Genomic DNA, 22,335 nt, shown 5'->3' on the forward strand with positions numbered 1-22,335 from the left:
TTATGGAGAAAGTGAGTGGTGCCAGATAATTGGAGATGGACAGTTTTCCAGTTCTTTAAATGCAAAATGAAGATTATACAATTTATAGTTCAATAAATGCCACTTCAATCCCTAATAAAATTCTAGAACACATTATTAAATGGCTGATGCATGAGGCTTTAAAAATTGAAGGGGTGATAACTAAAAGCTAATATAAGTTCATTAAGACAATTATATCCAAGTAACCTTATTTCCTTTTTTTTTGGTAGCATCATTAGACCACTTTATCAAGGAAATAGGACATTTAGAAATTAGACAGGTATTTGGCAAAATCTCATCTGATGATCTTTATGGACAGAATAGAGAACAGTGGGTTGCATTCTAATATATAGTTAGGCAGATTGGCTATTGGCTGAATATCTTTACTGAAAGGACACTGATTAATAGAACCTGGTGCAATTCACCTTGATAGTAACAACTTACATATGTCTTTGGGTAGCATTTAAAGACTGCATGTTTGAAATTTGTTGGTGGATAAAGTTTCCATAGCAGAAGCCACTATGCAAAGTTCAAATTTGACCTCAGATAACTTCCTAGCTGCATGACCCTGGGCAAGTCATTTAACTCAATTTGCCTAGCCTTTATTATTCTTCTGCCTTGGAACCAATATTTAGTATTGATTCTAAAATGAAAGGTAAGGATTTTTAAAAAATGAGTTGGAGAAGGAAATGGCAAACCACTTCATCATCTTTGCCAAGAAAACTCCGAATGAGTTTATGAAGAAGTCAGCCATGACTGAAATTACAGAGCAATAGCATGTTAAGCAGTAAAAAAATCATTATAAAGTAGGAGAAAAGAAAAGATAATAAGCATGTTTATAAAAAAAGAGTAGATATACTGATTTTTTTAAAGAAAAACCTTTACCTTCCATCTTAGAATCAATACTGTGTACTGGTTCCAAGGCAGAAGAGTGGTAAGGGCTAGGCAATGGGGGTTAAGTGACTTTCCCAGGGTCACACAGCTGGGAAGTGTCTGAGGCCAGATTTGAATCTAGGACCTCCCATCTCTAGGCCTGGCTCTCCATCCATTGAGATACCCAGCTGCTCCCTGGGTATCTGATTTTATCAGTAGTCTTGGTTCCCAGTTCCTTCATTCTACCTTATCATCACACCTAACAGCAAAATCTATTTTAGTTGCACTTATACTTATTATAATACCCTGGAAGGTTTTAAGCAGACAAGCCATTATTTGTAATTGATTTCAATTTTATTTGTACTGTTGAATGCATTAGCCATTCTTTGATATTAATAGATTAAATCTAGGATTCACTTCATTCTTAAGTCGTCGTAAATAGTGTCATATTTGTAGAACCATGCATATTCCTTTTGTGTGGAATGGAATAAATGTAAGTAGCACTAAATACAAACATTTGTTTTTCAGGGTTTCTAATTATGACATCTTCTGGTATACGCATAATCTTTTCTTCATCTTCTACATACTGCTGATGCTGCATGTCTCAGGGTAAGCAAAACAGAAAGAAAAAGCTTAAGTTTTCCCAAGTCCCATTCATAAGGAATAGGAGCAGAGAAAGAAGGTATTTAGTCTTTAGACTTTCCTCTGTCATCGTGTTATGGAGCACATACACATGATTTCAAATGTGCCACTAACAAACACTGAGGCATGCTTTAAAATGCTGAATGCCTGGAAGAGTTGCATTGAAAGTCAGCAATGTAGGAGCTGCCCCATGGGAAATGGTAACAGTCTTTTTGAACTTTGAAAATAAGGGTGCTACTGTCTAGAAATCAAGATGAGATATTTTTCTATTTGTCACTCAGTAAATTGGTAGGGAACTAGCACCAAAGTGCATGAAATGAAGTTTTAGGGATGTTTCTCCTGTGCACTGTATGAGGTCTCAGGGTCCCATATGGATTTAGCCCCATAATTCCTGCACTAATGGAAAAGCTAAGAGCTTGGTATGGGCAAGTTAGTGTTTATACTTCCAGAAACTGTGTAACTCTTGACAGCTATAGAATTTCCAATGAAAGAATGAGGAATATTTTGTAGTTTAGAAATGCCCCGAGGACAGACTAGCTATAAACAGAGCCAAGGAATCTATAATTCTTAAAGCCAGTGATCTATAACAAACAACACAAAATTTCAGGAGAATAAAGATCAAATAATACATTGCAGAGTTTTGAGAAAAATGTTCTTGTTTTGTTTCTGATGTTTACTTGGAGAACAATGATTACCGCATAGTAGGTGCTTAATAAGTGTTTGTTGTGCATATGCTCTCTAGGTTCTTCCATTAGATACATGTTATCTATCTTCTGCTTTAGAGCTACAGGCTTCATATTTGATTCTAAGGTTGGTTTGCCCTTGTGGTTATTCCTATCATCCCTACTCTTGATAGTTAAATTGGAAATATTTGTCATTGATTTTGAGAGAAATGAGAAGAATCAGACACAGATTCATCAGGCATACTAGGAAAAAAAGAAAACAAAACTTACAGAATCATAGCTAGGACGGGACATCCATTCTAGCCCATACCTGAAGCATGAATTACTCTATGACATTTTAAACAAATAATCTTTAAAGTTTTACTTGAAGAACTCTTGTGATGGAAACACACTATTTATAGAGATATCCCATTTTATTTTGGGAAAATTCTACCTATTTTTGTTGAACCCTTGCTTTTTGTTCTAGTAACAACTCTAAGACAAAAGGGCAAGGACTAGGCAAAGGGGGTTAGGTGACTTGCCCAGGATTACACAGTTAGAAAGTGTCTGAAGTCATATTTGAACTCAGGTCCTCTAAGCTCCAGGCCTGGTATTTTATCAGCCACCTAGATGCCCCAAATCCTACCTATTATTAAGTTTTTACTTTTATTTCTCTCTATCACTGTTAGATTTGCTTTTTGGAATCAGGGATCTCATCCTTTTTCAATCTGAAAGCCATTTAAATATTAGAAACATGCCCCTTTATCAAATATTTTCTAAAATAAAAGTATTTGGGTTATTAAACATTCCTATTTACTTTAGCTTATTTTTGCATGACATAATTTTGAGGCCCCTTACCACCCTGATAGTTCCCCCTTACTGTTCTGGTGTCTTCATATATTTTAATATATAATATATTTTAACATACGGCTTTAAAATATGAATAATATATGAATAACCTCCTTGCAAGGACCCTTGCAAGAAACATGTGGAGATCTATCTTCTATATAATTGTTAAGAATTGCTAAATCCAGTGCTATTAGTCATAAAATAGATTATAGATCAACAGGCCTCTTTGAATGAATCTAAAAACGTCAGGAAATAAATAACACTCTGTTTTTGTTTGTTTGGAAAGTTGTGATCCTGAATTTTCTGGTATACTACAGGTTATACACTTAATGAATTGGAAAAAAATAGCAATTTAATTCATGAGATTTTTTATTATGTATCTATCAAACATTAAAACAGTTTACAAAGTGTTAGGTGATACAAGGATGGATGCTATAGAATACCTGTTCTCAGCCAGGCAAGGCATGAACATAAATACAAAAAAGGATAATATGCACATATAAAAAGGGAACAAAAATGCTATGAAAGATCACTTCCAACCTGAAGATTTGATGTGAAGAAAAGTTTATAAGGAAGGTGGCAATGAATCTGGGCTTTAAAAGATGGATAGTATTTCAACAAGTGATCATTGGGGAAAATGTTAGCTTGTTTCAAGCATAAAAAGTGGCATGACAATGCATAATAGTATGAAAAAGTAGGTTAAGTTTTGTGAATTGATAGTTCCATTTAAGGTGCTCATAAAACTTGGGAAGGGAATATTATTTGATATGGATGGGAAAGGAATAGAATAAATTAGTCATCTTGCACAATCTTCTCAATTTATTGATGAGGAAACAGAACAAGTTTTGGTGGCTTGTCCAAAGTTGATAGATTAGCACCTAGTTAAATTTGGACTAGATATCATTTATACTGATATTTGCTACTTACTATGTCTTATAGGCTGGAACCAGATCAGAGAGGGCCTTTAGAGTCTCTTTATTGGGCAGTGAAGAGCCAGGCTTTTGAATAGTAGAATGAAATAACCAGTGGTAAACACTCCAAAGATTGCTCTGGTGTAATCTTCACTGTGGAGCATGAATTGGAATGGGGTGAGAATAGAGGCAGTTAAAAGGTGATTTCAGTAATCTGAGTACAATGCAATGAGGAAATGAATTAGAGTAGTGTTAATAGGAATAGAGATGGGATAAATTAAGAGATATTGAAATGGTGGGATTACCAAGAGTGGCTTGACTAGTGATAATATCTAATTAGTAAAGTGAGAAAAGTTAGATGACTTGGATATTTGTAGACTAGAAGCATAGGAAAATGGTAACATTTATACATTAATACAAACATTAGAATGAAGGGCTAGTTTAAGGGAAAAATGAAGAGTTCAGTTTTGTTCATTTTGAACCTGAATTACAGTTGACATTAGTCTCTTGAATTTGAGTTTCATGGGGGATCAGCCTAATGTGGTATGCAGTGTTGGTGAACCTTTTAGAGACTGAGTGCCCAAACTAAAACCCTCATGCTGCATTTGAGCTCTACACTTACCCCAGACAGGGGAGAGAGGAAGCGCTCCCACTGAGTTGCTGGGCAGAGGAACAGGGCATGTGAGAAATGTCCTCAGGTGCAGTGGAGAGGGGAAGGGAGCAGCCCCCTCTACCAGGCTCTAGCGCACATGCCATAGGTCCACCAACATGAGTATAGTGGATAGATCACTGGACTTGAAGTCAAGAAGACCTAGTTCAAATTCTGCTATAGACACTTAATTGTTGTGTGACCCCGGCCAAGTCTATTCATGTCACTCAGCTTTAATTTCCTTAGCTATAAAATATAAAGCAGGCTATACCCATTAGAGCACTTATTCTCTAATGCCAAATATGACTAGTACTATGATAATTAGTAGTAAACTTTCTTGTACATGCAAGTATAGATACTCAGTTGGTACAGAGAGATTCTGGACTAGAATTGAGACTGGGTTTGGAGACACACACACACACACACATATATATACACATAATGCAAAACCATAGAACAGATGAAAACATTAATTACACAGATAGGGGAAAAACTAAAAAGAACTAAAGATAAATTTAGGGACCATAAAATTAGAGAATTAGAAAAAGTGGTGAAGTGGTCAGATGTGGGAGAAGAGCCCTGAAGTGTTGTATCATTGAAACCAAGTATATAAAAAGAGAACCTAGAGCAAGATTTCTTAAGTTTGTTTATATCATGGATACTTTTGACTTGTCTGGTAAAATTTATGAACTAATGATAACATTCTTAAATCCATAAGATAAAATGTGTAAAATTATGAAGGAGACCAATTATGTTGAAATACAATCATAAAAATATTTTTTAAATGTATAAGAACCCATGATATAGAAAAAGGAATTAGGATTTAGTCAACAGTGACCATGTTGAAGATAAGGTATTTTAATAATTAATTATGGTAATCATCAGCTATAAAAGCTAATGCAATCTTGGCTTATATCTGTATATCAATATATGTGATATATATTATATATGACATGTATCAACACATATCAATTTACAAATATATACATATTTGTCTAGCATTTACATAGCTTCTACTATTTCCCAGATACTGAGCTAAGTGCTTTACAAATATTTTTTTTATCTAATCCTCACAACAACCCTGAGAGGTAGAGCTGTTATTATTATCCCCATTTTACAGATGAGAAAAATTGATTTGCCCAAGATCATACAACTAGTATGAATTGGAGACCACATTTGAATTCGTCTTCTAACTCCAGACCTAGCTTGCCATCTATTATGCCAACTAACTATTTCTTTTGCCTTATTGAAGTGGATTGTGTCCAGGAACATGAATGAGATTACCCTTATGTACTTTGCCCAATTCATATCTAGACTGCTTTTTTTCATTTCTGTGTATCATAGTTCAGAAAGAACATTAATAAACTAGAGAGAACCTAGAGGAGTTAAACAGTCCATGATAAATGAGGGTCCAGTGCTTAGCACAATGCCTTGCATAGTCAATATTTAACAAATGTTGATCCATTGTTTGATCAGTTAAAGAAACTGTTGATGTACAGAGAAACAGAGATTTGAGAGAGGATGGGAGAGGAGAGGAGGCATGCTTGATGTTCAAATATTTGAAAGGGTAGCATGTGGAAGAGGGATAAGGCTTATTATATTTATCCCCATAAGGCAGGACCAAAAGCAATGAGTAGAATTGCAAAGAGGCACATTTATGCTTGATTTGAAGAACACAAACCAAACCTCTCTAAGATTTAGAGCTATCACAGAAGGGAGTAGGATATTGTGGAAATGAGCAGGTTCCTTCTCCTTGATGAGTTCTCCAGAGGAAGATAGATGACTGTTTCTTAAGTATGTTATTGGATAGATTCTTTTTTCAGTATGGAAATATTCCAGCAGTGCACCTTGCTGGAGACATGTCTAGGAAACAGTTCCTAGTGAAATACTATGGGGTTTAGTGGCTGTAGACTCAATATCAAAGATGCCAAGGCCATCCACCACATCCTGGGCCATCACCAGTTGTTCTGACTTTTGTCTTGCTGTTTGGATTTCCATGACCTTGGAAAGAGAGTGAGGCTGATGACTCTGCACAATTCTACATCACTTAAATCCAATTCATGTGCAGGTCAAGACATCACCCCATGATGTCCTTGATCCTCTTTGAAATGAAGGACAAACAGTGATAGGTTTAGTATAAATTGATTCATTTTTGCCACCCCTCCCATGAATACTTACTGTGCTAGACTGAAAAATGACATGAGAGTTTATAATTGTGTGTGTTTGCTGTAGGGGGAAGATGAGCCATTCATGTGACATAATAGCCAACAAAGACAATGTGATCATAGACTAAATTAGAATAAAGAAGAAGATAATCCTTTTGTACTCCATCCTAATCAGACTGTAATGTGGAATATTGTATTCAATTCCAACTACTACATTTTAGGAGAATCATAGACAATCTGGTCTATACAACAAAAGACAACTTAGAATGGTGAGGAGATTGATGGAACCAAGTCTTCAACAATTTGAAATGTTATTATATGGAAGGGTGATGGGGATTTATTCTCCTGATCTCCAAAGGTCTTGAACAGAACTAGTTGATGTGTATTGTATGGAGGCAGATTTGATCTCAGTGTAAGGAATACCTTCTCCCAAACTGGAAATATCTGACTATAAAATGAACTAATAAAGTAGTTAATGAATTACCAGTTATAAAAATCTTCAAATAATAACCGGATAATCACTGGTCAGGATGTTCTAAAGGGAAATGTGTGCTCCAAGAAGGGCAGGAGTTTTTAACCTGATGTTCATGGACTCCCAAAGGGTAGATTGATAGATTTCTGGATGTCTGTGACCTTGTATGGGAAAAAATGACATCTTATTTCCACTAAGATCTAACAAAAATGTATTATTTCTTTCAATTATGAATGTAGGCAAAAAACTAAAGTAGAATTAGGTCACACCAGATTACCAAAAATGTCTAAGAACTCCTGAAGAGTAGATAACTTTTAAAGTCCTTTCAAATTTCTATATTACCATGATTTGAGGGAGCTTAAACCTTGCTGGTCAATGTACTTACTTTAATTATTCAGGGTGCATAATAACAGTTACTTGTTTATGGTTTTGGCTTGAAATTTCCTTGGTTTAAGAAACTTTGGGTGAAGAAATTCTCTCTTCATATGCAGACTGGCACTTCCTGTGTAACTTTATTCTTAGCTGCCTATATATAAGAATCTAGAGTTATAAAGTATTTTTAAGACTTGAAAATTGATTTACATTAATTACAATAATTACATTATTGATGTGTTTTGTTTTAACCACAAAAACATTAATTCTCCCATTTGGCCCATACACAACAACTTCATGGGAAAGGTAGAAAGGAACTGAACCTGTGATTTTACTGATGTTACAAATTCCTGAATCTGGAAACTCTCATTACCAATACAAATTAGTTGCTTTTTTACCCACTAGTGCAATCAATCAACATATTCTCATTGAATTAGGTATTGGGAAGAGGAAAAAAGTGCAAAAATTCTGTTCTCTAAGGAGTTTATATTTCTCTGGGATAGATATGCAAATAAGATTTTGTTGTTATTATTATTCAGTTGTTTCATTTGTGTCCTACTTACACTTTGTGACTCCATTTGGGGTTTTCTTGGCAAAGATACTGGAATGCTTTGCCATTTCCTTCTCCAGCTCATTTTACTGATGAGGAAACTGAGGCAAAGTGGTAAAGTGACTTGCCCAGGATCACACAGATAAGTATCTAAGGCCAGTCACTCCATCTAAAGTGTCACTTAGCTACCCCAAATAAGAAGATACTTACAGAATAGGTTGGGAATGTAGAGCAGGTCTTGGTGCCTGGTTCAGGCCATCAGCTGGGTCCCCTCAAAGGCTGTCAAGATGCCTCTGTCTCTATTTTTCATGATTTTATAATGGTAAAACATGAACATGCTTGAGCTAGGACAACAAAGTTTAGTTATATAGCTTATGTTCAGAAAGTGCTGAAAAGATAAAAGGTGTGACAAGAAAGCCAACATTGTCTACTGGTTCCTGGGGGGAATCCATACACTGCCTTAGGCTTCATGAATGAGATGAGATGATAAGACTTTTTGCTTCCTACCTTTAGGGAGAATGATGCAGGAAAACATGCTATTATTATCTATTAGTTTTCCATTACCCACAGCTTGATAATTCAGTTATTGGCAGGTCCACAGTCCTTTCTTAGAATCATAGAGTAATAGATTTATAGTCAAAAAGGAATTCAGAAACCATTTGTTCAACCTCTTCCTTTCAGACACAAGAAAATTGAGGCACACCAAAATTAAGCAACTATGGTTGTATGGTTTCCTGTGGTTGTACACCTATTAAGTAGCAGTCTGAGATTTGAAACTACGTATTTTGACTAAGTCTAGCATTCATACCATTATATATCCTGGTATGCCAGCTAATTTCCTGCCATTACTCCAACTTTAGGAAGTATCATTGCACATTAAATATATTTAGTCTCATTTTGATTTTTGTGAACTTCAGATCATAATGCTATATTAGGAGCATTGAGTATAGATTCATAGGATCTGGGTCCAAATATTTCTTTGAAATTTACCACCTGTATGACTATGGACAAAGCATTTACCTTCCCTAGGCCTCAGTTTCTTCATTGGTAAAAATAAAGGAAATGGATTATATGACCTTTGAGAGTCTTTTCAGTGTTATCTTTATGTCTCTGTGATTCAGTGGATACATGTTTTCCATGGGAGAGAGAGAAAAACATTATTTAGACATAAAAAAGTAATTTTTTAAAGCCATGTTCTATTTGGCACTACTTTTTCCTTCGCAAAGTAATTTCATTAATATACATACATACATATATCTATCTATCTATCTATCTATCTATCTATCTATCTATCTATCTATCTATCTATCTATCTATCTATTTATCTATCTATTTAAAAATCCTCACCAGATCAAAAAGAAATCTTTGGATGGCTGGCAATTATCCTAACTTTGGGTAGTCCTTAAAATTTGTATTATAAAATTTGACCTTTCAGGATGCAAATGAATCTCCTTCATCATCCACCACTTAGAGGTAGAGAGCAAAAAATCTCTTCTTCCTCATCCCTCCAATTTATTAACTTGACTTTGCTGATTTTTATTGAATCTTTTGAAGACGTTGACATTTGTGTGCCTAATGAATTGTAGATGACTTTAGAAATCAGTTTAAAAGATACAGATAATATTCTACTTTCGTATCTATGGTTGGACTTGCACATCTGAGCTTCCGTCTAGGGAATAAAACACATATACACTCATTTCTAGAAGAGATGGTGTGATTTAATCCTTACCATACTCCTAAAGGGATATCAGAGGGGAAAAGCAATTATAAATTTTATAAAGCACCAATTGGACAGCACAACCCTCCATCCTTTGAAGAAAGTAGACTAGGCAATGTATCACAAATGAGAGATGGCACCTTTGCTTCTGTAATCATACCAGCATTCAACACTTTCACTGAAGGCAGTGTGGGAATATGGCTCAGGCAATGATTACATTTTCAAAATTTAAATGAGAGAAAAAGAATGTGACAGTCCTGGAAAAAGAAAAGCAAAAGGCTTGATGAGAAATCAAGAATAACCAGAAAAGAAGATCAAATAGAGTCCTGGCATGGGAGGATACTCAGTACTATTTTAGCTCTTACCTATATAGATCCTTTTGGGCTTCTCAGACCCTCTCTTATTATAGGGAGATTACTTTCAAGCAGAATTCCTTCTCTTAGGATGACTACTGGTGAGAATTTCTCATGGAATAAGATTCATATTCTAGTTGAACTATTTTTTGAGAAAATTAAAAGGAAAAGATATCTGTTGGTATGCTTCTAAACTCACTTAGCCTTTTAGCCAGCAGGAATGCAATAAAAGTCCCAAAACAGATGGTTTCATTGGATGGGCAGTTCTTGTAAAAAAAGTGGCATTATAGAAACATACATTCTGCTAGTCAAGGTAATAGGTTTAAGAGGTAAACTCAGATTAGAAAATATGCAAAGCTCTAAACGGAAAATGGAAAATACAATTTTAGAGGGCAAAATTAATTAAGATTTCATAGTTTGGAAATTCATAATTTTTCTCATCTAGATCTGAGGACTTTTTCCCCCAAGTCTGCCCAGAAATGGATATGAGGAAATCCAATTTTCTTGTCCCAGAATTGTACTTGCTACTCTGTAGAACAGGGGTTCTTGACTTTTTTTTAAATGGTAGACTCCTGGTAGTTGGTGACACCTCTGGATCCCTTCTCAGAATATTATTTTTAAAAGCATAAAATAAAATACATGGGATTACAAAAGAAATCAATTATATTAAAGTACTATAGTTGCTAAATAAGTATTTTTAAGAAATTGTAGATACTAAGTTAAGAATGCCATGTACTAGAGACTCTGAAGTCTCAGTCTTACCAGAGATTTAAGGAATGAAAATATAAATTTCCATCTTATCTTTAATTCATAACACTTCTTTAATGGTATATTAAGAAGATAAAAATTGACTGTACATGACTGAGGGTTATTTTTTTAGTTACTGGGTTCAAATGAGATAATATATGTGAAGTGTTTTGCGAACTTTAAAGTTCACTGTAAATATTGATCTTCCTTCCTTTGTTCCTTCGTTTGTTCCTTCCTTCCTTTCTCCTTCCCTCTCTCTCTCCATTCATTTTCTGGGACCATGGTTCAATATAATTGATATTTTTAAATGTTAAATTCAACTTTCTTGAAATTGAGCCAGTTCTTTGGTTTTGACAATGAAATATAGTGCAACTAAAACAAAATAGAAAGAAGATAAAAAGAAACCTTACAATTTCTATTTTAGATTTGTGTTCTTTAAAATTTATGTCTTTGGAATGAAACCTAATCAATTGCATTATTCCATTTACATGACATTTATACTTTCAAAATGTTTCTATAAGACTTAAAACAATAATAACAACAACAAATTGCTAAACTAGAGATCTATCATAAAAATACATTAGAAAATAGAAAATTTTCCATGGTCTTGTTCTCACCAAAGAACATTATTACAAAGAGATTATGACAAGTAGAACAAAGAAAACAGCAGTCAAGCTGCCTTGTTCCCTATACAATAAATCAGCAGATAATAGGAGAGGATATTAAGGCTGCAAATCTAAAAATTTCAATGAATTTTAATGAAGTTATGCAATGAGTTGCCTGTCAAGCCCCAGATCCTTCAGTCAGCTTCAAATGTGATGTGTTAGTATATTCATGAAGTATTGGAAAAAGTGACAAAGAAATTACATTTGTGACATGTTGTTTTCCTTAACCTACAAAGAAGTCAGTCAACAAACTTTTATTAAACACCTACTGCAATGATGGGTAACCTTTAAGAGATAGAGTGCCAGGTCCCACCCCATCCTCCCACACCAAGCAGTCAGGCTTGGGGAGAGGGAGAGATGAGGGGCACAAGCACTTTACTCTACTCCCCTCTAGTTATGTGAGCTATGATCTCCTCAAACCTAGCTCCACTCCAAAGTGGAAATTGAGGGGACCTTGAAAATTTCGAAGTACACTCTCTTTAGCCAATATTCAAGGAACTAGGAGTCATTTCAAATGCAATGCTTTATTGAGAGAGAAAGAGAGAGAGAGAGAAAGAAAGAAAAAGCCAGAAAAAAGCAAAAAAGCCCTAGCTTACAGGAAAATTCCTTACTCATAGGACGTCATCCTGACACATCTACCCCATCATGCACATTCTAACCTTCCTGAAGCTGGTGTCCTCCAATTTAACTTTTTTAGCAAATGGACAAGGGTTGAAGTCAGGTTTTAATTATTTTGTTTGGGCAGGCACCCCTTTGAATGCAAATTGAACAGGCTGGGTTAGCAAGAGGTGAGGGTATTAAGAATGCATATTAAAACAGCCCAAGGGTTGCTTGTGAAAGAAACTGTTGGAGGGAAGAGACTATTAGCCAAGCCTCAGGTTCATAAAACTTATTCCTAAATCACTAAACTACAGTTTTGAAGATTTAAAAAGATATAAACTCAAAAGACATATCCCCAAGTCCTCCAAATACTTTGCATTTTAAAGACACTGGTTGCTTTTGATAGTAAAGATATAAGTTGTTTCTGTCTCACTCAGGCCAAAGATAATGAAGAGGCCTTTGTATTTTGAATGGGGTGGACAGTCTTGTCCTGTGAGGCATGCTGTCTAGAAGAGACCAGCTATATTAACTTCTACTGGGGAGAGGGCTAGGGGAGCAGCCCAGCTGCACCTCATTTAGGCTTTCTAGTTAGAAACTCTGGTGAACTCTGTATTGCAGGTATAGCGCACTAGGTCCTTGGCATACATGCCCACAGAAAGGTCTATGTATGCCATCTCTGGCATGTGTGCCATAGGTTTGTTTGGACCTATTATATGTCAAGCAATGTTCAAAGCACTAGGGAGTAAAAAAAAGGCAATATTTTGTCCTTACTCTGGTGGAGCCCACACTCCAGTGACAAAGACATGTCAACAACTTCAAACAAACAAGATATATGCTGGATAAATTAGAGATAATTAAGAGAGGGAAGACACTATAATGAAGACATATTGGATCAGGCTTATAGAATGTGAGCTTGTAGTCAAAACTTAAAGGAAGCTGGGAGGCAGAGATAATGACTAGCTCACTGGAAAGTAACCTATCTGTCCTTGGACCTTAAATGTAGTAAGTGCCAATGGCTAAAGCTGTTGTCATTTTACTAAATCACAAATCAATTAAATAAATGTTTATTAAGAATAACACACTAATTAAGTATAATATTCTACATATGAAGTTCTTCATTCAGTTTGGATCATTGCGATTCAGGAAGGACAATTGACGAAGATCCAGCATCAGGGCGCCATAATGGAGAGGGGCTCCAAATCCTTATTCTTGCAGGCTCAGTTAAAGGAACTGAGACTATTTAGTATAGAGAAGAGGAGCGTCATGGAAGATATGACATGTCTTCACATATTTGGAGCACTGTCATAAAAGAGGAGGACTTTATTTGTGCTGTTTGATCCCAGTGCAATAGGTAGAACTAAGCAGTGGGTGATGGTGGCAAACTGACACATTTAATGTTTCAAGAAATATATCTATCTCAAAAGTGAAATGGGCTGCCTTGGAAAATAGTAGATTCACTTTTTTTGGAGATCTGATTGAACATTTGCTGGGTTGGGTGATTCTTTTTCAAGTATGGGTTAGATCAAATGGCTTCCAGTATCCCTTACAGTTGTGAAATTCTTTGATTCTGTTTTCTGGTGGACTCTGTCTTTGTATCATAAACTCTTAGACTTCTGTGAAATAAATAGTAGAGCCTATTTGGCCCAACCCTCTCATTTTATAGATGATTGTAAGGTATTCTTTATAAATTATAAAGAATTGTAAAATGAAAAATGGCAGTCTCTGTCTTCAAGGGGTTTAGAGGGGGAAGAATGTATACCAGAATATGTATATGTACACACACACACACACACACATATATATATACATACATACATACATATCTATATATATATTTGTACATATGTGTGCACATTTATACAGAATTTCCAAATTTAAAATCAAAGGGATGCTTTCTTCTGGGTTTCCCACTCTTCTATTCAATCATAAATACATGTACACATGCACACAGACATGTTTATTTCTTCAGGCTTTTCCTTATTTGAGAGATGGTGTAGTAGAGTGAATAGGGATCTGGCCTTGTGTTTAGGAAGATCTGGATTCTAATTCTTCCAGATACATGTAGTATAATACGGGCAAATCACTTTCCTTTTCATGCCCTGGGCAGCAATCTTAAATTACCCAGAACGGTGAGTCAGGGTGCTTTAGGAGAAGCAGTTTTTATATTTTGAGTTTCTTATATCAATGAAAACACAGATCTATATGTATATATGTATCAGATATTTTTGTTGTTATTTCTGGCCATTGAAGTTTTTCCAGTTCGATGAAAAATGTGATTTTTATCATATTTAGTATATTTTGGTGTGTTTTTACATAACATTTTTTCCTTTCCTCTTTCCATCCACCCTACTCTCCTCCAACATTATTACCGTTTTAAGTTATAATAACTATAAACCGCACTATTATGTTTGAAAGGACACCCTATATATACCTTTTATACTATCCAGATGGAGAGACATAGAAACAAAAATAAAATTCTCCAGGTCATATATAATTATTCTCTTGAGATCTTAATTACTGTACCTGGCTCATTTGGTAATAGGGGTATTTTTTTGGGTAGTGGTAGTGGAGCAAAGTTGTTGGAGGAAGAAGACCAATAAGGCAATTTATTTCTCTATTGTTTTAAAAGTCTATTCTGTATTTTTTAAAATACAAATACTTCTTTCATATCATGACTTCCCCATCACAGGTCTGATATACTGTGTTTCGGCATAGGAAATTAAATGGGAATTTTTCATGAGTTTTGCTAAAGCTTCAGATGGCACAGGAAAGTCAGCAGACAACACAGAAGAAGTTTAGAAACTCAGATGTGCATAAAATATATGGAGAGTATTGCATAATATCCACATATTTTATCTTTTAACACCACAAATATACAAAATTTCTTTTTAAAAGTTAAAATACGTTAAAAAGTTAAAGTTTGTGAAAAGAATATGAAAGCCAACAGATGACTTAGAATGGCTAGAAATGTTGAGATATCTTTTTTAAAATTTAATTTTTCTTCCAATTACATGTAAAAACAGTTTCTAAATTTAAAAAATTGTCTTGAATTCTTTTCCTACCCCCCCTCAATCTCACATAGATTTTATATGTGCAATCATATAAAACAGTTTCCCATATTCATCCTTTTATGGAAGGAAACTTGAACAAAACAAAACAAAAAAAGAAAGTAAAGAAAGTTTGCTTTGGTCTTGATTCAGACTCCATCAGTTCCTTCTCTGGAAGCAGATAGAATTTTTTTTTCCATCATGAGTCCTTTGAGATTGTCCTGGATCATTATATTATAGAGAATGACATTCATTCACAGTTGTTCATTGTATAGTATTCCTGTCACTGTTTACAATGTCCTGGTTCTGTTCATTTCACTTTGTTTCAGTTTGTATAAGTCTTTCCAGGTTTTTCTGAGTTTCTCCTGTTCATCATTTCTTACAGCACAATAATATTTCATTACAATCATATATTGTAACTTACTCAGCTAATCCCCAGTTGATGGGTATCATCTTACTTTCCAATTCTTTGCCAACCACTAAAAGAGCTGCTTTAAATATTTTTGTACTTCTAGGTCCTTCCCCTTTTTGGTTTTTAATCTCTTTGGGATACAAACCTATTAATGGCATTTCTGGGTCAAAGCACATGTTTTGTTTTATAGCTCTTTGGACATATGACCAAATTGCTCTCCAGAATGGTTAAATCAGTTTACAACTCCCCCAACAGTACATTAGTGTCTCAGTTTTCCCACAACCCCTCCACGTTTTATCATTTTCCCTTTCTGTCATAAGAGCCAATCTGAGAGGTGTGGTGTGGTACCTCAGAGCTGTTTTAATGTGCATTTCTCTAATTAATAGTAATTTAAGAGCATTTTATGTATAACTATAGAGAGCTTTTATTTTTTTCTGAGAACTGTTGTATGCTATCCTTTGAACATATATCAGTTGGGGAATGTCTTGTATTCTTACATATTTGACTCATTTCTCTATGTACTTAAGAAAGGAGGCTTTCATTAGAGAGACTTGTAAAATTTTTTGCATCATTATGATTTCTGTATATTACTCTTCATCCAATTTCCTCTTGTTTAGTTTGTGACCAACTCCTCCCCCAATTTGCTCACTTTTCTATCAGCTCCACGCCCCTTTCTCTTATCCCCTTCCCTTCCTACTTTCCTGTAGAGTAAGATCGATTTCTATAGTCAATTAATTGTGTATGTTCTTCCATCATTCAGCCAGTTTCTGAGAGTAAGGTTCACATACTCTTCCACCATACACTTCCACCATCTTCCTGTCCACTGTAAAAACTCTTTCATGCCTCTTTTGTGTGAGATAATCTACCCAATTCTATTTTTCCTTCCCCCTTCTCCCAACATACTCTTCTTTATTGTGCCTTAATTTAATTTATTTTTTATATTATCTCATCATAAAGAGTTCCAAGAATCATCTTCCTGTGTAGGTATGTAAACAGTTTAACCTTATTGAATGTCTTTTGACTTCTCTTTCATGATTATTTTTCTGTGCTTCTCTTGATTCTTGTATTTGTGAGTCAAATTTTCTTTTCAGCTCTGGTGGATGTAGAGATGTCTTAACATACATACATACAGCCTATGACCAGATACTTAACACAAATTTTACAATAAGATACTATAAACACCCCATGAAAGAAACAAGAAAAAAAAATCAGACTTTTTTCCTGGTACAAAAAGAATACCAAAAAATTTTATGTTGATTTTCCAGATCATGGGGTGCTGTGCCCCTAACCTACATTATGAAAAGGGATATCTGGGGGGGCAGCTGGGTAGCTTAGTGGATTGAGAGCCAGGCCTAGAGACGGGAGGTCCTGGGTTCAAATCTGGCCTCAGACACTTCCTAGCTGTGTGACCCTGGGAAAGTCTCTTGACCCCCCCCTTGCCTAGCCCTTACCACTCTTCTGCCTTGGAGCCAATACACAGTATTGATTACAAGACAGAAGGTAATGGTTAAAAAAAAAGAAAAGAGATATCTGTATAATTGTTTTTTTTTCCTTAAAATACAATGATTCAGTGGAAAGTATGGAAAATTTGAAATCAGAGGTCCTGGTTTGGATTTCTTTTTCTAACTCTCTAATAGTGTTTGAATTTGGGTTAATCACAACCTCTCAAAGCCTTACTTTCCTTTTCTATAAAATGAGATTTTGTGACTAGATGACTTCTGAGGCTCCTTCTAACTCTAAATCTTTGATTTTAATTTTAATTCAATCTTGGGTCAATATAGATTTCTAAAGAATATGATAATTTAGGATAACTTCCCTTTGTTCTTCCCAAGATAATGACTGACCTTTTGACTTGTTATCATTTTTGCCCTTTGAAGTGAAAAGGGACAGATATCACATGTGCCTGAGTGACCCAAACATGTGACTTTGGAGAATTTACCTTATTCAGTGGCAAATTCAAGGTTTCAACCCAGTTTTATGAAGTGTTAACCTAGGCCTTTTTATGTTAGACTATCACATTTTTTTGACACAAACTCATTAAAATGTGGGATTTTGCTAAATTTTTAAGCCCATATCTATAAATTCATCTATTTTTGGAATTCTAGTATGTTAAATTCCTGTCTACATATATAGGTATGCAAATTATCTATAATTTATAATCTTAAAGAACTACTTCTGCCCAAACTTGTCTGCCTTTTATGTGTAGATTTGAATGGAAGAAAAAAAAATCAAACTATTCTGAGTTTGATGGGATTAGATGACTCCTCAATAATGACTCTTAACACATAAAATACTTATACATTTATATAGAAATGGAACTATTCTTATGGGATTTGAGGAATAGAATTTTGTTCTAAATTCTTGACAGAAAAAAACACACTCATCCTAGAGGCAAGGTAAGTTAAAACTGTCAGAAATCAGTTGCCTTTTTTCCCTTGAAACAAAAGAAAAATAGTATATCATAATATTTGAAGGATAACATTTTTGCTTTTAAGAAGTATAGGCTGCTTTTGTCTCTGAAAATAGGATTAAGAATGATTAAATTAATTGAAATATTAATATATATGCAATATAGATATATTGTTATGTAATATTCAACTGTTTTATTATCAAGCCTTTATAATATTTATCTCCTTTTTGATTAATGTTAACCCGTTTTTTAAACTAAAAAAAAAAAGAATGAAAAGCATTGACATCCAGTAAAGGGGGAAAAAAGGAAAATAGAAAACAATACAAAATAACAATGGAAACATTCTTCATTTATTAAATTACAATAGAGTTTTTAGAGACAGAGTTGGAAGCATACTTCAAGGTCATACTATTCATCGCCTAAATTTAACATGCTTCCCCTCAGCAAAATTCCTGACAAGTGGCCATCGAACCATACTCACAAGGCAACAAAATTATGGAATTAAATACCCCATGAGATGATTCCTTTCATTTTTGGATAACTTTAATTGTTAGGATTTAAAAAAAATCTTTTGTTCTGGAACTAAACACAGAATCATAGGCTCAGAGAATTTAGAGTCAGAATGTATTTTATATAGTGTAAGATCATTGAATTTTGATATGGACGGGACCATAGAGGTAATTCAGTCTAATTACTTTATTTACCCATGGACAAACAGAGGGCCAGGAAAATGAAATAAGTTGCCTAGATTAGACAAATCCCTGAGGTAGAACTGGAATGAGGACTCATGTCTTCTGCCAATACCCTTGCCATTATCTCTGGTTGAATTCTACTTTGCCTATTATCCCATTTTTCTCTTCCTTTTTAAAACACGCTGCCCCAAATGGAACATAAAAGTCTTAATATTATCTGAGCAGTAAAGAATATATTAGAATGATTCCTCCCCTTGTTTCTTTTGGGCATCATTTTGTTATTTCATGTTAAAAATCACATTAGTTTTTAAAAGTTACATTACACCATTAATCCATGGAGCCCATACAGATGCTTATATATAGACATGTAACAGTAAAAGAAAAATATGAATAAATAAATTCTTTTAACATAGAAGACAATGTTTTTATTTTCCTATGTACATTATGAAAATACATCTTATAATGTCATGTATATTATACTGTTTTACATATATTGCATAATATATTATAATTATATTTAATATATTAAATAATATATAGATTTAAGATTGTTTATTTAATTATCTTCTAATTAAGATTTTAAAAATAAACTTTTTACTCTAACTGAAAATAAAATTAATGCATGGTAGAATAAATTAGATATTCCATAAATAACTAGGAAATTAGGTATATTACAATAAAATTAAAAATAATTTAACAAAAAACATTCATATTCCCACATATCCCTGATCTTTATTTCATAGGACTTTCTTTCTAACTGCTTTTTCTAAGAATAGAATTAGGATATATTGGAGATGATGAATATCTGATAATGTCCCAAAAAGGGAATTTAATTTTATTTTATTTTTATAGACAATCAAAAATCAGTTAATGTGATAATAAACATAAACTTCTCTGTTAGTTCTTTAAGACTTTTTACAACAAGGAAACCTTTCTGATATTCCATTGAGCCTTTTGGGAACAGAGCCTATTTTTTCTCCTTGTTCTTTTTATTCCTAGCACTTCGAACAGTGCCTGGTATACAATTAGCACTTGCTTGTATTTCATATTTGGGAATTTTTCTCATGGCGACCACTTTATTTTTAATATAAAATCAAGACAATAAAAAAGTATCTTTACAGTTTTGGCAATTCAAAGTCTTGAAACTATATTTTCGCGGTCACAGTTTAAGGCAACCACTCTTTTGTCTGTAACAATACTCTCCACAGCCCAACTATACTGACACACCTGCCATTCCCGATACATCTCTATAACTGCTCTGTGAGCAACCCTTATTCCTGAAATGCTCAAGTGCCATAGCTCAGCCTTAGGGAATACCTGGTTCCACAAAAACTCAGTTCAAGAAACACCTAGTGTGAGAGGTCTTTCTTGACTTTCACAGTTTCTAGTGCCTTTCTTTCAAAGATTGCTTTCTATTTGATTTGCATACGTCTTCTATATATACACCTATATTCGTATATGTTTTCCCTTTGGAATGAAGCAATTTGATATCAATTTCACTTCTGTCTGTGTATCACCAATGCTTGGCACAGTGCCTGGCATAAAGTAGCCACTTAAATGACGGCTTGTTGATTAATCACCCAGAAGCAGCTATCAAATCACTACTTATAGACACTACTTATATATACACCTAAGTGGCTCTGTGGATGGATTGTTGGCCCTGGGGACAAGAATACCTAAATTCAAATCCAGCCTCAGACTTGTGACCCTTGCAATCTTGGGCAAGTCACTTAAATTCTACCTGCCTCAGTACTTCTACTCTAAAATGAGGAAAATGAGAGGATCTTTCTCTTTAAGTATTATAAGTTTATTTTGTTTTTACTAAGAAACTGTAAATATTAAGAATCATCTTTCATTGCCTACAATTCTTAGCCTGTGATATCACCTGCTTTTGAAAATGATCTGTAAAGATTTTCTTTTTTGCTTCATTCCCTTCAACACATCATTTCTACCAAAGTTACTATCAATGGAAAAAAAAATGATAGACTTAGAGTAAGAAGGGTCTCCTGCTGAAATCTCACCTATCACATACCCACTTACTAGGTGGTTGTAAACAGAAACACACACACACCTCTGTAAAGCCCAAGGCATGATATATATATTTAATAAATATTTTGATTGCATGGAATAGTACAAATGAAAAAATAGATTTAAATGAGATGATATTTTAAAACTACTTAGATAAGGTGAAATTTTAGCTCTTTCCCAGAGGATATTTATGAATACAATACACTTTAAGGCTCATATTCAGAGAGAAAATATAAAAAAATATCAAGATTTTTACATCAAGCTCATTTTCCTGGCAATGAAATTTTGATTAGGACATATTTTACTCTAACATCAGTATAATTACCAGAGATCAAGTCAAGGTTACCTTTATATAGACATATGTAAATGGTACCTAATAGAATTAAAATGATAAGACATTGCACTAGACCAAAGATACATAGAAGAGGTCTGGATTGGAGGCAACCGTATTTTTGTGACAATTCAAGACCTTATTTTCAAGATACATTAAAAAATAGATAATAAAGATTTGATAATGCATATAATAATTTATTATTAGAAAAACTCAACTAGCAATATATCAGTAACAAATGACATATATAACTTGCTTCTAATCTATATTAAATACTTATGAGAATAACATGCAAGTATTGAGGACTTTTTTGATAATGATTTTAGAAAGGAACAAGGAAGACTTTTGAAAATAATATTCTCAGGCAAAGCACATCTTTTTTAGTCCTGTAATTGACTAATGCATATGGAGAATTCAAGCTGTCACTTTGCTTATTTTTTATTGAATAAAAAAAATCTGATTCAGTTGAGCAAATATTGTCTTATAGCAGCTCCTTTACCAAATTAACTCCAGAGAACATATTAAAATAATACAAAACTTCTTGAAAGATGGAAAAATATTAAATTCTTTGTTGTATGTCCCCATGATTATTAATATCACAAAAGTCATAGAACAAGATGTACGTTTACTAAAGGTATTTGTCACTGTTATGAAGATATCCAAATGTTAGAGAGATCCTTCCTATGTGACAAGAGATTATGAGAGTATTCTGTTTCCATTTGATATTCTGCCAACTATATCGAGTCCTTACACACTGCAGAATTTTTGAAATTACAATCATTAGTGACTTTTGTTCTAGAAAAAACCAAGGGGTAAAGAATGCCTATTGTTCAAATTTATGATACTTTTGGATGGGAAACTCATAGAACTCATCTATCAATACACATGACTAGACCCAGAATTGAATAGGATGGGCTGGAGAGGGGAGGGAGCAAATTTGATTGATTTTGTGAATTTTTGAAGTACTCATAATGACCACAAGCTACTCCTGAAACAAGATCTCTTTTTATAACATGGAAGTTTATATGATAATGCTGAAATTCTGTGAATCATGTAATACGACCATCAAAGAAGAATTAATTTGTGGGTCATCCAAAGGGTGATTAGAAAGTACATGGTGGCTCTGAGAAATTTGTACCATATTACCACTGATGAATTATGGAGGAGGCA

General features: G+C 34.1%; 1 protein-coding gene across 2 annotated transcripts in view; it reads left to right on the forward strand.

The window, feature by feature from the left end:
- The window catches only part of NOX4 (NADPH oxidase 4), a 239,064-nt gene that overhangs the window by 91,780 nt on the left and 124,949 nt on the right, over positions 1 to 22,335 (forward strand). For both annotated transcript variants that reach the window (XM_007490938.3, XM_001362160.5), the window contains exon 8: positions 1,420 to 1,500. In XM_007490938.3, coding sequence (XP_007491000.2) covers positions 1,420 to 1,500 — 81 coding nt within the window. The remainder of the gene's footprint in view (positions 1 to 1,419; positions 1,501 to 22,335) is intronic.

The sequence above is a fragment of the Monodelphis domestica genome, chromosome 4, assembly GCF_027887165.1.
Source record: "Monodelphis domestica isolate mMonDom1 chromosome 4, mMonDom1.pri, whole genome shotgun sequence".
Taxonomy (NCBI): Eukaryota; Metazoa; Chordata; class Mammalia; order Didelphimorphia; family Didelphidae; genus Monodelphis; species Monodelphis domestica.